Source organism: Apteryx rowi, unplaced genomic scaffold, assembly GCF_003343035.1.
Source record: "Apteryx rowi isolate R43461 unplaced genomic scaffold, aptRow1 scaffold_109, whole genome shotgun sequence".
NCBI lineage: Eukaryota > Metazoa > Chordata > Aves > Apterygiformes > Apterygidae > Apteryx > Apteryx rowi.
Window position 1 is genome coordinate 141615 of NW_020447297.1, and position 19491 is coordinate 161105.

The 19491-nt window shown below is 39.6% G+C and overlaps 1 protein-coding gene across 1 annotated transcript in view; it reads right to left on the minus strand.

Annotated features, from left to right (window-relative positions):
- The window catches only part of DLEC1 (DLEC1, cilia and flagella associated protein), a 42663-nt gene that overhangs the window by 20913 nt on the left and 2259 nt on the right, over window positions 1–19491 (minus strand). The window contains exons 2-19 of the mRNA XM_026072579.1: window positions 18232–18372; window positions 16375–16531; window positions 15824–15934; window positions 14552–14745; window positions 14068–14288; window positions 13751–13832; window positions 13235–13322; window positions 12228–12401; window positions 11298–11434; window positions 10290–10382; window positions 8999–9089; window positions 7892–8054; window positions 5946–6138; window positions 4485–4543; window positions 3275–3449; window positions 1465–1558; window positions 1110–1240; window positions 640–798 (exon numbers count right to left, since the gene is read on the minus strand). Coding sequence (XP_025928364.1) covers window positions 640–798; window positions 1110–1240; window positions 1465–1558; window positions 3275–3449; window positions 4485–4543; window positions 5946–6138; window positions 7892–8054; window positions 8999–9089; window positions 10290–10382; window positions 11298–11434; window positions 12228–12401; window positions 13235–13322; window positions 13751–13832; window positions 14068–14288; window positions 14552–14745; window positions 15824–15934; window positions 16375–16531; window positions 18232–18372 — 2463 coding nt within the window. The remainder of the gene's footprint in view (window positions 1–639; window positions 799–1109; window positions 1241–1464; window positions 1559–3274; window positions 3450–4484; window positions 4544–5945; window positions 6139–7891; window positions 8055–8998; window positions 9090–10289; window positions 10383–11297; window positions 11435–12227; window positions 12402–13234; window positions 13323–13750; window positions 13833–14067; window positions 14289–14551; window positions 14746–15823; window positions 15935–16374; window positions 16532–18231; window positions 18373–19491) is intronic.

Sequence of the window (19491 nt, forward strand, 5' to 3'; positions counted from 1 at the left end):
AATAATAATAATAAAGCAAAATATTTAGGAATATGCTATGGGCTGCAGATGTCAGCTCTGAGTCAGTTCTTTGCCACCAGCATTAACTCCAAGCTGCTCTATTATTTGGTAAGAAATGATGAAATGAGCTCTGAGGTCAAGGACAGGAATGGATTATATTTGATACATCATAGTCTAGAAAATACTAAACTATAGTTTTAGTATTGATTGTGGTAAGAAGTTGTTTTGGGGACACACTTGCATTTTTCAAAGCTATTGTTTAAAGCCAAAAGGTCCAATTCAGCACGTGCTAGTACGTGCTTCTTCTACGTAGGTGTGGGAAGAGGGCTGAGCAGCCTCCGTTCTGATAAAGTCTTACCCCCTCACTAATATCAGTGGCAGCTGAAATATCAGAAGAGAAATATTCCATATCTCTCTTGATCAGGCTGGCAGGGGATTTGTAAGAAATGGAAGCACAGAAAAATTGCAAGGCAGTATTTCATTTCAAAAGAACTTCTGCACTTATGGAACTGTGCAGAACCAGTTTCATAATAAGTCACAGAAATTAGAATTTCTGATCTCTGGAATGAAAACTACAGCTGCTAAAAATGAGAAGAAATGGCTAAAGGGAGAGTATAGCCATTTATGGTAGTCACTTACCTCTTCATTCCTTTCAGCTAGACAAGCCCGGCTTTCTTGCATTCTCCACTGTGCTGGCAGCTGACACAGATTTTGAATCTCAAAGGTTCTTAACACACTGTCACCCCACTTAATCAAACCTAACTGGAGTGATGGAATATTAATAGAAAGAAGTGGACCCTAGGACACCAGGAAACAGATGTCAAAATGGACATTTCTGCCAAAAATGCCTGATTAAAAAGCATACATCAGCTAAGATTAATGTCTGACTTCACATAAAACAGCAGAAGGCAAATGTATTGCATGTAATACAGGAAAATTGTTAAGGTCACAACAGTATCAACATTGCCTTAACAGTTACTAGACAGTAAAAACACCTTCTATTTGTAAGTGTCCTAGATTTGTCAGGCCTTCAAGAGGCAAAAACCTTTATGTGGTCAATAGCGAGGCCCTGCAGCTAGTCATCCTGCAACWCTGAACTGGTCGCTCACCTTAAAAGCGGCCTCAACATGCAGCACCACTGGCTCTGAAGAGTGTTCGATTTTACAATGCAGGTTATGGCTGACACAGCCAGGTTTGCCTCCAGTAATTGTCAGCTCAAATTCACAGCATTCAGTCGTATCTAGAATAGAAAAATTGAGGGTTCTGCCCCAAACTCTTGAAAAGAAACAACCTGCTGCAAGTCTGTTACTGAAGCTCTGGTAGGTCTCCCACTGGCTCCAGTGCACTGGGGTCAGGTCCTATGCTGTGGCATGCATTATATTGCTCTATAACTTTTCTCTTCTGCTAGTGCCAATTTAAATATTTTTATCATTAGCTGATACTTGCAAGACACAGAARCTTTACCTATGAATCCGGTATAAGGTTCAACTTCCACTATATCACATGCAATGATTTTCTCCCATGTATACTTGATCGATGATTTGCTGTTATTCCACATCTAAAACAATTAAAATGAACGAGCTAAGTAATGCACTTTTAGCTTTCACAACGACATGTCAATTTGCTGAAAGCACTGACACACTGCAAACTAGGTATTAAGTCTAATGATCACATACATAACTTTGACTGCAAACACTAGCTACATCCTGATCACCACGAAGCACTAGGACATATGAATGTATCTCTAGTCTAGCTCCAACATATCAGATATCTGATAATCTTGAATAAAGTGAGTCAGTAAGAATGGGAAGGCATAAAACCTCATCTAATCTCTGACTTGAACAATACCAACCCAGTGTTGTGAACTAACTACTGTTTTTTCATAATATGCTGTAGCCTCCCTTTCCTTTCTCCTCTGCGATCTGAAACAGGGACAACAAGAAGTAGGATTCATCTGATTGGATTTCAGATATCTGCAGTATAGGTGAGAGCTCTACATCTGATCTCATCTCCTAAGATTCTCTTTACTGTTAATAAAGCCAATTAGGCCATGCTGGGAGCAATTCCTATGAGCCATTTTAGCCTTTAGGATGACATGAATCACCTCCTGGATGCTGCTGACCAGATCTCCAAAGACCAGGAGAGCCCAGAGCAGGTAGCTCAGACACGTATATCTATGCTGAAAGAACTATATTTAGTCAAATGAACCTCAATGACTACTGTCACGCTAGTATTTGATGTTTTCTGAAACTTGAAGAGCTAGCCATCAGCCATTCTTTCCAAGGAGAACTTTATAATATTCGAAACCTTTGAGGTTTTTTTCCACGTTTTATCAGAATGAAACAGACCTTCAAAGCTTAAACTTCAAATCCTTCTTTTGAGAGCAGCCTTATTTGCCAAAAAACGTGTCTGAAAGGGAGATGAGAGCTCTGGAACTCTTTGGCCTGCTCTTCAGGTCTATGCAGACATTATTTCTTATCTCTAAACACATTTCAACTTTCTAACTTTTTAAGATTAAAAAAAAAAAAGGAATTGTGATTTAATTACCTACAGCACATGCATAGCTCTACTGGCTTCCTGAAACGTCTGAAAGGGCTGCCTTAAGTTGATAAAGAAGTTTTAGAAAGAGTAAGCAGAAAACTAAATATCTTTAAGGAGAAAGTGGGAAGACCAGTAATGGGGAAATGCCTTCATGCCTGGCTCTTGCTACAAAGGCTGTTCTTCCCAAGTGAGTCTAAGATCGAAAGGATTCCTGTCTATAGCGAAGAGCAGGTGTGAGTGGACAGTTGCAGCAGGACTCTGTTCTGTAATGAGCAATCAGAAATTATCTGATCCAGCAAGGAAAAAATAGAAGGAGGTCTGTTAAGTTGCAGGCATATATGACTTTTGTAGCTTAACTCTTTTCTCTGCTTGCTGTAGTCCTCTGAATAAACAGTGCCTCTCTTATGAAGTGATTTACTTAACTGCTGGCTATTCCTCCCAGGTAGAAAGGTCTTGCACTACAGGAATGACAAAATGATAAGCAACAGGTTTGTGACTCAGAAAATCATTTAAGAAGGGCTGAAATCTGGGGTATCACCCTTAAGAGAAAAGAAGGAAGCCTGCTGCCTGGAGTGTGGGGCTAAGGAGGCCTGCTATGGGCTTTTAGTACAGCTCGTCCTGTAGTCATGGCCTCCTTCAAAAGTAACATGGACTGTCTCCTGTCTTCTAACAACACCTATGACATCCAGTGACCCAAAGCACATGATAACGGTGAAGTCAAAAGCAAACAAACCTTAAATGGTTTTCTCACATTTACACCAATAAAGCTTTCTCCAGGGATGATGATGGCATATGGTTCCAGAAGAAGCTGAAATGGTTCTGTTGAACCTTTAACTTCTATTTCCATTGTTATTACATCCTCCACTTTGTATTCTGGGATGTTGTGAAGCACCAATTCTGTTACTAAACTATGGGAGGAAATGTGATAGAATTATTAGGCATCTTACACTGCTGTAAATCAGGTGTTACCCTTATGAAGCTATCAAGTACAACTGGAATGAAAAGAAAACTGGCCCAAGCTAGCTAGACACATGAATGTAGTATGCACCATGGATCCTATCTTTTAACTGCCAAGTTAAAATGTGCATAATATTTTCACACATTTTCTCTTGGGTTAGTATTTTCCATATAGAGCTCTCTCTTCCTTTTTATTTCTGTTCATTTGTTTTATCACATCTGACCCATCCAGTTTCCTAAAAGGAAAATCTATCCTTTCTTCCCCTATTAAATAGACCAATCAAAAAGTTTGAAAACAGAGATTCTGTCCCCCAAGGCCGGAGATACAGAACTGAAATTTGGATTGCTTGGGGAACTATCATTAAGAATGGAATTAAAACAGAACGCAGACGTGATTAAACAATAATCAATGACAACAGCAATAAACATTAAAAACAAAATAATAAACAAGACAGTGAACAAGCAGGAAGTGAAAATCATCAAAAGCTTCTCAACTACAGACTGCTGGTGTGCAGCTAGCCCAGGTTGGRGGTAACTAAAAAGTGGAAAAATTCCAGTGACATACTCTGGCCATCCTAGTCTGTTCATGAACAAGTATTTAAGTCAGAGACTGTTGTGACAAACAGTAATAACAGGAAAAACTGCTGGAAATCTCAGCAGAAAGCCTGGGAAATTAACAGACATGAAGACAGTATTATATTTTTCCAAGACAGGTGCAGCTCCAGGCAGAGCTAAGACGTGTGTTTAGACATGAAGGAAATTTGCAGAGACACTCTCTGGACTACTATTAGTTGTGCAGATAAAATCCTTAACAATTGTCTGTCCAGGGCCTTTTTTTTTTTTTTTTTTTTTTTTTTNTTTTTTTTTTTTTTTTTTTTTTTTGTATTATCATCTCTAGAGAGATAAAGAATCACAGTAATTTAATATAGTATCATAGCTAAACTGTTACTACACTTGTTACAGGGAAACAGTGTTTCTCAACTTACCAACGTGATTCCGGGATGTCCCTCAGTACCATCTGAATCACACTGTGATAACTCTTCAGCTATACAAAAGAGGAAGCAGAGGATTTTATTGCCAAGTAATCGCTTATATTGAGGAAAAAAGAGGAAAAGAGAAAAGAGAAGAAAAAAGAAAAGAGTTTATATTTAAAGGATGAACAATCATCATCAGAGTACTAAGCTCTGATCAACAATATTGAAAATCTAGAGTTACTAAAAGAAAACATGTTTGACTGCAAAGTCTTAAGCCAGATTCTGATCTCATAGTGTATGGTTCCAAGAAAAATACTCATTTTTTACATGCCTGTTATTATTCCCCTAGTATATTGCATACTACGCACAAGCATTTACAAAGGCTCCACAAACCAAGATTAGTATTGCTGTAGTAAGTTAAAGGTTGTTATAGCCATGCCAGGGCATTCAGCTTAATTGATCAGCAATCTGATTTTGAGTAGGAACCACTATTTTCCCTGCTGGAAGAGGATGCCTTCTATACTCTAATGGGGGTGGGGGGGGAGAATAAAACAGCCTTAAATCTGAAAGGCTTTACAAAAAATACATTTGTTTATAGAGAGATATTAATCTAAATGTATATATTAATTCAATACATTTTGTTAGGAAATTAATTATTAAATTAATTATTAAATTAAACATCATTAATATATTTTTCAATTAAACTGTTTAAATGCATTAAAAAAAAGTTACTTTCTCTTCCACATTTATTTGAGGCATTTCTACATCTGTCAATCTCCACAGTACTAGATACTCCCACTCTTGAGCTTAGTTTGGATCCAGTTTCTTTAAACAGTGAGCTCATACTTCTTATTTACCCTGATGGGAGAGCAGAAGCTAAGACAACAGTCCCACATCCACTGGCACAGCTGCATCCAGAGATCACTACACCTCTCTTTACCCACAGCTGCATATCATCAACCCTCTGCCAAAGGTTACTACCCCTTAAATTTACCACACAGCTGCTCCTAGGACCATTTCATCCCAAACCAGCTACAGTTGGAAGCAGTTTAAATAACCCCCATTTGCTAACCAAGCTTGTTTGGGCTGGAGTAGGTATGGAGCAGGTCCCCAAAGCAGCTCCRCCAGCAGATGGGAAGGGGCAGGGGGTGGTGGGGGAGCTGGTAGTGTGGTGAGACTGGTAACTTCTTCAGCCAGCCCAGCTGCAGYGAAATGAGGATGTGTCCACATTCCCAGTGTAAAGTTAATGGAGTTCAATCGGTACCAAAAATGACATGAGATCAGAAGTTGGCTCATATTTTGCAATCAAAACATGTTTTCTTTTAGTAACTCTCTGCATTTTTGAATACTGTTTATCAGATCATGGTACCAGCTAATTAAACTTAATTCAGAAAGCTGCACAGCAAGGGTTTTATGACTTTCATAAAAATACACAGCTGGAGTCTGTAGATAGCAAGAAATCACAAGCCATACCTCCTGTGGAGTGTAAGTGAGAATAAACTCATGATCAGCATGGGGAAGCAAAACTCCCTGCTTAGGATTCAGGGAGAAGGCTGACTCTGTGTCTCGATTATATTTGAGCTTCATAAAGTCTACAGTTCCTTCTCGCATTAATGGTTGCAGATTAGGCTTTATTATTTGCCAGTAGAAAGGAAGTTCTACGTGGCTGCAAAGAGATCAGTAAACAGCAAAAAGCTATAATTAAAAAGATTAGACATTTTTGAGTAAGATATGAGGAGAAAAATTTCAGTTCTTTCTTCCATAYAGAGATTTCCTCTTCTTAAACATTAGAAGGGGATTGACTTACCAGTCTTTGTGAGCTATAAAGATGAGGCAGCGTAGAAAATCTGTCAGAGTGTACATATTCTACTAAGAACATGCTAATACATGGAAGCAAAACATATAAATCTGTAAGAAATGTTAAGACTTTCTTGCCTTATCTAACTTGTCATGTAATACAAATTTTAGGAAACTCTATAATTCTTCTTTCCAAAAATCTGAGGACAACAGGACCTTTCCTATTGATACCAGTATGTTTGCATTGGACCACTGGTGATGACCTACATATCATTCTGAATTTAATCCAAGTACAAGCCCTAGTCTTTAACATGTCAACAAACACAGCAGCTCCATCTAAGTAAAGGTTATAAAATGACACTGAAATGTTCTTCGTAACCCAGTTATCAGAAAAAGTTGCTTAGCTGGGTGACTTCAGCAGAAGTGTACTCCATGAAATCTGTTCATAGGTTTTAAAGCCTTGTTTATTTTGACCTCAAAATCTCTGCATTAGTAAAGGAAGGCAGGAACACTGGAGTTTCAAAGTGAGTATCAGCGACATAATAGTAAACAAGTACAATTTCTTCTCATTACTGCTTCTGCGGAGGTCAATCTCAGCCTGTCCAACTTTGTTTCATACTAGYGCTAACACCAGAAGCGCAGGGACAGCTGTCACTATTATAATGCCAAGCCTTGTTCCATTTACAGCACCCAGTTGAGTGAATCACACTTTCCATACCCAAACAGCATCCTGTACCAGCATTCTGCATGTGCGGTTTACAGGTCAAATAGCAAACTCCAAGAAAGTCACTGTAGCAAGCTGCAATTTACTTGAATGTATCTAGGAGCAGTATTTAACTCCTTGCTGCTTTGATGGTCTGCAGCCTCTAACTCTGCTTTAATCAGGCACATMGGTCTTATTGTCTGAATGACTTTTATCAAAATCATGCTCAGTAGAATATAAACGCACATAGGGACACGTTCCTTAACTTCAGATATTAAATTTAAATCTATTAGAACCTGATAGTATGATTCACCTGACTAAACTTAAAAGTTTTAATCTGAGCTAGTCATGATGGTCTCCCTTTTTCATCTGTGAAAATCCAGGCAATGGTGTCCAGGATGTGATTGGTCCTGTTCTATGGGAGATGTCTAGAGTCAAGTCAGAATTGTGTCCTAAAAAGCACCTATTTCCCTGTGCTATGAAAGGAAAGGACGCCAGGGCATCCAGTTCAGATGTACAAATATACATTGTAGACAGGTAAAGTCTTATGAGACTAATCCCATCTGGATGACCTCGTTAAATACTTCCTGTAACCATCCATATTTGTGAATCTTCTGGAATTGCGGATGTATCTATACAGAGGTAAGTACACTGACCTTGACAGGGTATGGACAAAGGAATATGGGTAGTGGCTGCTATTAAGTTTGTTTTGCATATATTGTTCCTGCTCTTACAAGCATATCCTTGAACCTTAATTATTTAACGATGAAGCAAAAAGAAATGAGGCAAAAAGAAACAAGGCCAAGTTTATCAAGTGCATGAATATTTCCTCAATCTGATAGAATGTGGTATCACAAATAATGTCATTAACATTATGTTTGGACTGCAGAGTGTTACTCTATTAATAGTAGCTACATACGTAGAGTTTCTTATAATCAAATTCTTCTCCACAGAGGTGTGTGGGTTTTGGGGGTCAAATCGTATGAGATGCTGTGCTGTCACATCAGTAATTTCACCAAGTTCAGGGTTGCTTTCTCCACCCGTGACAAACAAAAGCTCCAGAGCTATCAGCTGTCCAACGCCTTGAAGAAATAAGTGGGTATTAATGCTTATCATCTGGCTATTAACTTTGCTTATACTATTCATTAACACCACAGTTACATAGCAATGGCTTGTAGTGATTATAATTGGTGTTTCTTCAAGATTCAGAACTCCAGTGTATTAATTGTATGATATTTTCCTGATTTTTTTTTGATTATCACCATACACCAATAGAGAAGTCCTCTATATAAATTTAACAGATTTAGATTTCAGGGCCACAACCTCACACTCACACTCATTCTCACTAGAATGCTCATTCACACTAGAATGATTTGTTATRCATTAGCACTATTTCACTGAAGTCAGCAGAGATATGTGTTTGCAATGGTTGATAATGTGGCTTCCAGACTTTCACAGCAGTATATTAAAAATAAAAATAAGCAGCAAAAGCACTATTAAAAAATTTCCAAAGGAAATACATGTAATAAAGTGATTACATAGACTTCAAGATATGCCTAGTTTTAGAGCAGTCACAACTCCATTTCAGGACAAGGGCTAACATTTACAGCCGAGAATTTCAGCTGGTTTCGTTAGTTAACCGAAAGATTGCCTATCTCTCCTGATCTCATACAAGATGCGCCACGCATTTGCTTCATACCCAAATGTACTTCTGCCTTGTTAAAGCTGACTCTTTATACTTCATCATGTTATTTTATTGATACAAAAGCCTGAGTTGCACCTGACCACGGATGTTCTTTTCTGCTACTTGGTGACATTTTACGTTTGTAAAGTTCTCTTTTGGCTACAGTGGGTTAAGAACTCAGTACTTTCTAAGTATTTCATTTAACACCATCAATGTGCAAAGTATTTGCTTAATCCAGTGACATAAAATGTTGCCATCACTTTGAATCATGAACCACAACACACATCATCTGAATATCTGCAGTGTTGGAAACATGATTTCTGAAAGGTGTTAGAAACAAACCTGTGACTGTAACATCATTGACTTGGCAGTTGTCACAGACAATGGTGTATGTTTGCTGTGAGACTTCTGGAAAAGAAGGGAAAAACACTACCTGAAAGATAGAAGGTAAACAGCAATGTCTGTAACTGATTTCTCTCCAGGAAGTCATAAACTTCATTTCATAATTGTTCACTAAAGGACAGTTCTAGTGATTAATAATTAAGTCTTACGTATACAGTAACAGTGTCAGATTCCCTTAATACCCACCAGAGAGAAACATGTGTTTTCAGGGTGGCTAAACCTACCTGTGTGTATCTGGCTGGTCACCACAGGCTACCTTTGTAGTCACTAGAGATGTAGGCAATATACTGGTTTAGTCATATAAATTGACCCTCAGAATCAGATGTGCCCTGCGTCACTTCTTGATCATTGCCACTACAGCCTGTAAAGCTACAACAGCGTGAGCAGGGCCAGCTGCTGTGTGCCGTTCCTGAGCTCCATCTCAACAAAAATGGCTCACGGGGCCAAAACTGGGCAACCTTTGGCTCCAGTACGTGGACCACGGCTCTTCTGCCTGTTATCCAGTACTGCCTGCAAGCCCAGCCCCATGCTACATCTACTTCCTCTTTTCCCTCTTCCACATGTGCCTGGCCCTGTGGAAGGAATGCATCTGGGGAGAAAGAAAGGAAGAGAAACYGTCCTCCTTTATCCACACCCGCACGACCCACTGCTCTTAGTGGCAGCCAGCAGGTAGTCAAGAAAGGAAAGGCTGGAGGTTGGCTGTGTTCCCTTCATCACTCTTCTTCTCCCCATAGTCATCCTATAAGATAGTGTGGCCCACACCAGAGAAAGCAGTGGTGGTAGCCAAYACTGCACACTTACTGCAGGATCTTTTTCAGTAAAAGGCAGGACAGAAGTAGAACATTTGTACCTGCTGCTCTACAATGACAAATTTTGTTTTCCAAAATGTTCTTTCCAAGGAAACTCACACAGGCAAATTTTCTTGGATTTGAACCCCCGGTTAGAGTCACATAAGGACTCTTTTGTTCTCAAATACCCATTTTCTCTAACAGGATTCTTTGCATAGGGAAGATCTGACTGGTCTTTGAGTAGGTAAGCCAGACATGGAAGTTACAGTGAAAGACCCTCCAGAAACACAATTGCAATTCTTCTGGCATAATTGCACAAAGGGACTTGAGCATTTTCACTCGCATAAACCAAAATTCACAAGGTCCAGCCCAGGTCTTCTAAAACAGTCTTGTTTTGCTCATGTATTTGGTGAAGTACATTTTATATAGCAGTAATTACAAACCTCTATTGTTGTACTCTGCCCTGGAGTTAGCTCAAAAAAAGCAGGGTGGATCCCAAATGGATTTTGTGTCACAAAACCAACAGTTGCAACAGCCTAAGAGCAAAAAAAAAAGAAAAGATGAACAAATGAAATAGATCAGATTGKTTTTTTTTAAATATGGGGCTACCTAAAACAGGTGGTATGCTACACTATCACTGTTTTATCCCTTCCTGTAACTGTTCTTTTTCCACGCATTTCAAAAGTAAGTAATATGGCTTATCTAGAGGAAATGCTCCATGCTTTATAATTACCTCACTGAAGGCAGTTGGAGGGAAGATGCTGTCTTCAAGGACAAATGATACTGTCAGGAACCTTGATATTAACGTTCACAGAGGAAACGAGCATGCCTGAGCAGAAGTTCAGGAGCTGTGTCTGTCTCTGTGTGCTTATGGCTCACTTTGAGTTGGCTTTGCAAAGCGTTTCAGGAAGGACAACCTGGCACATCAGCTATCCCATTAGCCTTTCCTCCAATGGATAAAGGCCAGTCTAGCAGACATATCTCATCTTCTTTGTCTGTATCACATAGACCCTGTTTTGTGATGGGAAGCTAAAGACAGAGCAGTACTGGAGTGTGATGCAAGGGTGTGCAAGTGCAGCAAAGCCAGTAAGGGAAATCTTTGGTGGGGAGAGGGAGGAAAATAGCTAAAGCAATGCAAGAACTGATTGCATTTTTATTTCCTGTATGGGTAAGGTTAAAATTCAAGCCAGTTGTCTTCCTTCCCCCAAACTGTGCTGGAGTTTACCTTGCCACTGCTCCTTTCAGAGGCAAGCCAGAGCACAAGTAGGAAGTATGGATGGCCAGGAAGACTGGGTTTGAGGATAAATGGGAATCCACAAGGGAATGTGACAGCACAGATGTACCCAGCAGAGCCCATATGACTTCTGTGCTAATGTAACATGACTAGCTCACAAGATCTTCATGTGTCAGGGCACCTATACCACATCAAGTATTCCTTTCTAATCACTCACCCTGAAATTAGGAGATGGCCAGGCTTTCTTTGGCATTATGCAGAACCTGCCAGTGCTCAGTCCCTCATTTCTGCACAAAAGCTGTGTTACTTTTATTCCTCCAACAAGGCAGGAACCACAGTCTATAATGTGAGGCACTGAAATGAATAACACAGAAAATCAGACTACAGAGACAGTGAAGGCTAGCAGCTGGCAATGCCAGTTAGTTCTATAATTCTTTAAAGGCAGATATTGCTGCATAGAAATATAGCTAGGTACTACAATTCTAAAGAGCCMCAAATTCTTTTCATTTGAAAGATAAACATTATGAGTTGTATCTTGCTACATTCATCCTAAATTTAAATGGTGCTTCTCACTTAAGGACTCCACTGAATGATGACAGTAAGAAAGATGATTTTGCAAAAAAGCTCAGCGTTACAGGAAAGGAGAAGTATGAAAAATGAAAGCAAGTTTATGCAAAATAGTCCTGRTTGTTGCAGTTGAGGTTGTTGTAGATATCTGAGAGGCGAACTTTGCAGATATGTCATAATGATATATAATGAATGTAATATTCAATGATTATTAATCAATTGCATCAAATATTTATAACTAAATRCTAATTACTTAATATTTAGGATTAGTATTTACAGCTAGTAGTTTAGGAATTGACAGAATATAAACCTAAAAAAGTGGCTCCTAATCACTCCTCTTTGCAGTGAAAAAAATGAACACAATGTGGCAGGCACAAATAATTGAAGAAAAATTTGTCAGGATTACATTTYAATAGCTAATTAATATATTAGGAATGAAAATGAGATAGATATCAAAATGTAGCAAATGCACTGCCAAGTTTCTCTGCATTTGTTTTGCACCATAAAACTGGAGACAGTCTAATTAAAAAATCAAATCCATTAAACTTAAGAGAAACATATAGAATTGGACATTACTGACATGTTAGCACTGGAGGTGGTCTTTTAGCTTGAATTGGTATTAGAAGAGGTTCTGATGCTTGGGTCTCCACTGATATACAATCTTCATAATCTGCTAGATATTCAGGAATAAATTGGATTGTATACTGGCATGTCATCCCAGGAGCAATCATTCCTCCCTTTCCTGGAAATTTTCCTTGGAAAAAAAAAGAAGGAAATTCAAAATTAAACCCTCCAGAGCTGGTATATGTACTGATGATCACAACTCCCTCTGGAAAGGGACCTGTAATAAACTCTCCACATGTATTGCCTAAGTCAAGCTGAAAAAAACAAATGACCCTAAAGGGCCTGCCAGTATAATCTGTGTATTTGCACACCTTCCACTGAACTCAAAAGAAGGTCTTGTTGTCTGAAACATGTTTTTCTCATAACTGCAGAAAACAGAATGGGGAGAAACCTGGAGAAGTTACGTAGTTTTCCTCTACCACGGACAACAAGGTTTACATGTGTATGTATAACTTGCTCTAAAAATTCCTCCAATATTTTGACTGAGATTCCACAATCTCCTTATGCTGTCTATTCCAGTGCCTGGCTCTCCTACTGTAGGAAAGATACGTGTCTTACCTTCCATCTAACCTCATCTTCCTTGATGCAATTTAAGTGTGTTATTTCTTGCCCTTTGCCCCTCCTGATTTCAACGCACACTAAGTTTGTTCCTAGCTGAATCTTGTGTAAGACTCAGTTTAGGTATTCCATGGATGAATTTCAATCCGACTTCAAATATTTTAATGTTAGTAAGTCTTCTTGAATCCTTTATTAGAACACTTGAATCTGCCTATGAGTTGCATGTGAGTGGTCCTAGAGACACAACAATCTTCAGTTTCTAAAGAACTGAGCGACATTACAGTCCTACCCACAGAGTCGTAGATAGCAGAACCAAACATAAAGTCTCTAAAAAAAATCTATGTTCAAGCACATAAATAAGATTTCTTATGTATTAACATCTTAAAGGTAGTAAAAAACCCTTACCTGGCCCAATGGCAAATGCTGAAGTAGAGGGAGGGATAAGTCTTAGATGGTGACATGTTGAAGTGATGTTCCGTAGCTCTATTGTCATCTTCATTTAAAAAGAAAATATAATACCACATCATACTTATCATCACTCATTACAGTGTTTGCAATTCCCTAGGGCTCTGCCAGTAGCAGCTAATTTATCATTACAACAGGCCTTAAAATCAGGAATACCACAGGAGTGGGAAAATAATAATATCTCTCCGCTTATTTGATAAAGGGTGAAACAAATACTACCAAAATCAAGCAGAGGTTGAAAAGGGTCCTTTTTAGTCTTCACTGCTTAGACTGTCAGTGGAAGGTGTGAAAGAGTATCTTGAAGGAAGCTGAAGAGCCATTACATCAATATGAAAAGGAAACTCAGACTTTTATTAAACTATGGAAGGCGAAAAGATTGGGTGAAATATGTAGATCATGGTGAGAAATAATGCTTCCAAGTGGCAGAATTAACTCTCTACAAAGGTAAGTTCTTACCTCATAAACCTGGCCAACTTCATAATCAGAAAACAAAACAGTAGGTGGATTAGCAAGAAACACAGGAACAAATGAGGTATCACTAAAAGAAAAAAAAAAGATATATTATTGCCACTTACTACATAGTTCTTTAAATAGTGATAAAATAAGAAACTGCAAAATGAACCCTTTAGCAAAAACAAAATGTCAGTGGCATATCTTGTTTCCTGAGAAACTGTCTACAGACATATAGCTCAAAATACCTGTATACAGCAATTCGAAAGTGGAGCTCTTTGTGGCCTCCAGCTCAGAATCAAGAAACTACATATATTGCATACCCTTTCTTATCCTCTGCTTTTCTTCTGGCTATGATTTGGTCCACCTTTTCCTGAGAAATGACAAGAGATTTGCCTCCATGAAGAGCATTTAGTGGGAAAAAGCGGGGGTTCTTCAGGTAATTTTGTCTCTCCTCAAGTCTGGCAATGTAAGCACGTTCACTTTCTCTGTCTGCTCCACACTTACTGTCTTTCGAGGCTAGCTTCTGTGAAGCACTAGATTTCTTTGAAAAACAAAGAGACCATGGTGCAAAATTAAACACAGCAGCTTTGAGGATGATGAAGAAGGTATCTCTACATGACTAAATAGTTATACAGCATTGAAAATTCATATAAAAATACTATATTTCTCTTTTTTTATCAGATCAAAAGAAAAATAAACAATGGATCCAAACTGAAAATGCACTGAGACTCACCCTCTGTTATAGGAATAGCAACAGGTCTTACAGTTCTGACAGACTAACCCCAGTAAATCTGTAAAATATACCTTACTTATCTTTTTAGTCTGGTAGTCAGGCTCTGGAGTCGAAGGCAGCGTTATTGTGGATAAAGATACATCTGGCAGACTACCAGGTTTTTTATGGAGGTGTGCAATCACTGTAGGCATCTGGTCCTCTGAATTTGAAGAAATGTGCTGTTTAAAACTAAATGTCTCTTTGACATAGCCAGGTTCTGATTTTCCTGTAGTTCAAAGAAAAATATAATTCTATAAGAGAATTATAAACACTTACTCTAAGCACAGATATGTGACTTTATTTTAGYCTTTTTGATGGTAAAAAACACATTGTAAATCCTCTAGAACTTCATTGATRTTTATAGTTTATTTTGCACAAATGATGCAAAGTGTTTTAATAACAAAGCTTTTATAAATACTAATTAAATAAGCTATATACACAGAAAGTTATATTAATCTCAGAAAGTTATATTAATCTTTTAAGCGAGTAGGACTTTAGAATGTCCTCGTCAGTTTACAAAAAGTTCTGATGGATCTGTAAATGTCAGAAAATTGACATAAATAGGAGGTCCCATCTAGCTCCACATTCCTATAGTTGAACAATGAAATTCCCACCTTAAAAGATCCTCTGCCATGTTAGATTTTTGGCTTTGTTTTTAATTACTCAGAAGTGCTTTTTTTGACTTGACTGAAAAATTTCATTTTGATGATACTGAAACCTTTCACCTTGGCTGACGTATCCATAAAAGAAGAAATAACATTGATATCACCTAAAAGACGTTTTTTACTGATTTCCATTTGAAAATTAAACTGATATATTTCCAAAAATACGCCAACTTTGTCTAATTAGAACATCCAACTGAAAAATTTAAAACCCCAAATAAAGAATAAAATTTTATTTCCTTGAAAATAGTTTTTAACTTTAATGTAGCCACTGCCCTGTTCTGTATGCAATATATAGTTGCTGCATTGTGCTAATGAAATTGAGTAGAGGAAGCGCAGTCCAAATCAATACAGTTTTTGAGTCCAAAGGAATGAAGTGTAAACAAATATGTGCAACCACCATTACATTTGATATTTAAACAAATTTAAATCCAACAATCTGTTAATTCCAGAGGGGGAGAATTTTTAATTTTCCAGTTTTATTTTGACAATATCCCTTTAATGAGATTTTATGCTTATAATGCTAGAGTTTGTTCTTCTTCGGCAGAAAACTACAAAAGTACGCTCAAATCTCCTACCTCCTCCAATGCTTCAGTTCTTAGAGAGTTAAAATTCTAAATTATTCTCTGCTTTAAAAGTTACCTTTTGGTGCTCTAGTAACAGGCAATCTATCAGTGATATAATCTTCAGGGCAGGTGAAATGATGTTTTCTGAGAAGTTCATTATCCACAATCCACCTGAAAGAGGATGCCACTGCAGCAGTAAAAGAAAAAAAAAAGATCCTTAAGATACTGTGGTCTTCATCAACCCACTTTCTGGTGTTTTTTTTTTTTTTTAAACCATTTCCTACTCTCTGCAGCCACTGGAGAAACACTTAATCTTTGTTAGTCACTGCTATATAGCAATGTATGTATGCTTGTGATAAAGTTAAGCAAGTTAAGCAAACTTGCATTAATAGCAAGTTTAATACCTTGAGAGTGACCAGGCCAATTAGTTGCTTACCAYGTTAAGCAGATGTCAGTCTTTTTGATTCTCTGCACAAGATCCCTCAAAGTTGCTCTATTGCTGTAAGGGCAAACTAAAAGCTCAGTGAGGTCAGTGTCAGTCCTACCATCGAGTTAGATGAACGCTGGCTTGGCCTCCAGGTACCATTAGCATGTACTGGGAGGAGGTAATATTTCCAGAGTCCTTACCTGGTGGCAATCCTATTTTGTGGAAATCTTYCCCAGCATCTGCCTTCAGCACATTTAGGGCCCTTTCTTCTTCAGCTATTGCTCGCTCCTGTGCATGTATGATGTTCTCTTCTACTATGTCAGCTTCTGTCAGTCGGCAGTTATACTCAGCAAGAAGCTGTCATGGACACGGTGAGTGTAGAGAAATAACTGCAGTTTGAGCTGTCACAAATTATTAAAGATCTCCTTATAGATAAATGTTTTCTATTTGCCTTTGAGAAGCAAATAGAGAGTGCCTGGTAAAACATCATTAGTTTACAAGAACAAAATGGCATGCTAAAATACCTTCTTTTCTATCATTTAACTTGTGCTGGGTAAGAAGCACTATCCAACTTTCATATGTCAACAGGAAGAATGTGTGAAAGATGAGACGAGCTTCTCAGAACAAGAGGAAGGTCTGTCTTTTACCTTCTGTGGGACAATGGCTAATGCACTGTATTTTGCCTGGAAGTGTAGGATTACATGTAAACATTAGGATGTTTAGGATGGGTTCTAAAACTCCAAAATATCCCAGTAGTGGTACTTTACTTCTCCTTATATATTCCAGATTGTTCTGCCCAGGGTGCTTGGTGATTCCACAAGCACAACTCCAAAAGAAGATCCTGCCTCAAAGAGGTATCAATCAAAGTTAAAGAAAGAATTTAGCAGAGGCACAGAGATAGACAGGAGCAATGCCAAGCGAAAATTACAGGCGTTGGTCTCAGAACATCTGTAGCCTATCATTGAGCTTTTTGCAGAACTTTTTATGTAGCATGGTTTAATCTTATGGCTGAAAAACATTTAAATAGAAAGGGCAAGATGCATCTCAGCTAAAATCAGATGCTTCCTCCTGTCCTGCTCGTTCTGGGATCTCTCCACTGTCAACAGAATCTAGGACATGACTCCATCCCATGACAAAGTAGATAACTAAAATGGATCAGATGAATCATGCCCTAAAAAGGGCCTGTTTTTCTTCTGTGATGATACAGAGAGCTTTGGGTGGCTAGTTCAGCTGTAACATACACATTACAGACATGTACTGTCAGCTGAGATGAATCTTATCCAAGCAATCAATTTCAGGAGATAGTATTCACATTTCATTACTCAGAACATCCTGTGTCCACTGATATATTGATAAATGACTCAAAAGAAATATAAAATTTCAGGTTTTTCAGGTATGATAACCTTTGAGAAAGCATGACGCAAAAGGGAAAACAAAACAAAACAGATGTTGTTCAAATCATCCTAACGATATAGCCTCCACTCACACACTGACAACAGCTACCAGAGTATGATTAATACAAGTATTTTGCATTTCTACTGTTGTTTTCATCCAAGATTTCCAGAGAGCTTTAAAAACACTAACGAATTATGTATCGTAGTGCACCACTAAGGCAGGAAAATGATATTTAAGTATCTTTGCAGCATCTGTTTTCAAAATGCAACAAATGAGAATGTTATTGCAAGATAGGAAGTCTAGTACACAGATTTTCAATTATATGGAGGAGTTAAGTTGCCAGCAGGTAGCAGAATAGGCTTTTAAAGGGTGATTGGTTTTACTTTGTGCCTGAGAAAGCTTCCAGGACAGAGAATAGTATGTGTAGTTAGAAGGATCATGTGATGAATACCAATTTATAGGAAAGATCCTGTGGGAAAACRCATTCAAGTAAGTTTTTGTACCTAAAAGACTGTCCATTAAAATGTCAATTCTAGGGGGAAAAAAAAACCAAAACACACTTACTTCCCCCCAAAGACCTAGAAATTGTAAATTTGCARTGAACATGTATGTGTAGTAAATGTGAACAGAGCTCTGAACTCTGACTCAGCTTTGACTTGTACCTTCTGTAGCTCCTCCGTAAAAGTCTCACGATAGACGTCATCTCCTCCGCGGGACTTGATCAAATTTGTCTCCATGTCCACCCCAATAACATCTCCAGTATACAGATCCTTAAAGGTGCTAATCAACAAATGAGAAATGTCCTGAGGGAAGAAAAMAGGGCTATTACTGCATAAACATGCTTAATCATCTGCGTCGTCTCTTGCTGTTGGAAGAGCTAGAAYGGGATTTCTCCCAGCTCAAGGAAAGTGCTTGAAGCAGGTCAGATAGCTCATGTAAATGACACACGCTGCGGGCGTGAGCGCAGAGGTGAGGCTGCACGCACGTGAGGAAGCGTGTGCACGCAAGGTTGTGCATGTGGGCACACAGGCAGGGCGGCGCGTCGGGGCCAGCCGGCCGCGCGGGCGATGGGCTGCACGCACGGCTTTCTGCGCACGTGGAGGGTGTGCGTGTGCCGTGGACCAGGGGTGCAGGGATGCACAGGGAGTGTGTGTGTGTGTGTGTGTGTGCGCGCGCCTGGTGATGGGTGTGCGATGGGCTGCACGCACGGCTTTCTGCGCACGTGGAGGGTGTGCATGTGCCGTGGACCAGGGGTGCAGGGATGCACAGGGAGTGTGTGTGTGCGTGTGTGTGCGCGCGCCAGGTGATGGGTGTGCAATGGGCTGCACGCACGGCTTTCTGTGCATGCGGAGGGTGCGCGTGTGCCGTGGACCAGGGGTGCAGGGATGCGCAGGGAGTGTGTGTGTGTGTGTGTGTGTGCACGCGCGTGTGCGTGCCAGGTGATGGGTGTGCGTGTGCGATGGGCTGCACGCACGGCTTTCTGTGCGCACAGAGGGTGCGCGTGTGCCGCGGACCGGGGGTGTAGGGATGTGCAGGGAGTGCGTGTGTGTGTGTGTGTGCGTGTGACGGGCTGTGGGAAGGGGTGGGGGGGGGTACACTGGGCTATTTGTGTGTGTGTGTGTGTAGGGATGTGCAGGGAGTGTGTGTGTGCATGCCAGGCTGTGGGCAGGGGTGTGTGTGTGTGCATGAGTGTGTGTGTGTGTGTGTGTGCGTGCATGTGTGTGTCTGTGCCAGGCTGTGGGCAGGGGTGTGTGTGCAGGGGTGTGTGTGTGTGTGTGCGCGCCAGGCTGTGCACAGGGGGGTGTGTGTGCGTGTGTGTGTGTGTGTATGTGCCAGGCTGTGGGCAGGGGTGTGTGTGTGTGTGTGCATGAGTGTGTGTGTGTGTGTGTGTATGTGTGCGCGTGCAGGTGTGTGCATGTGCC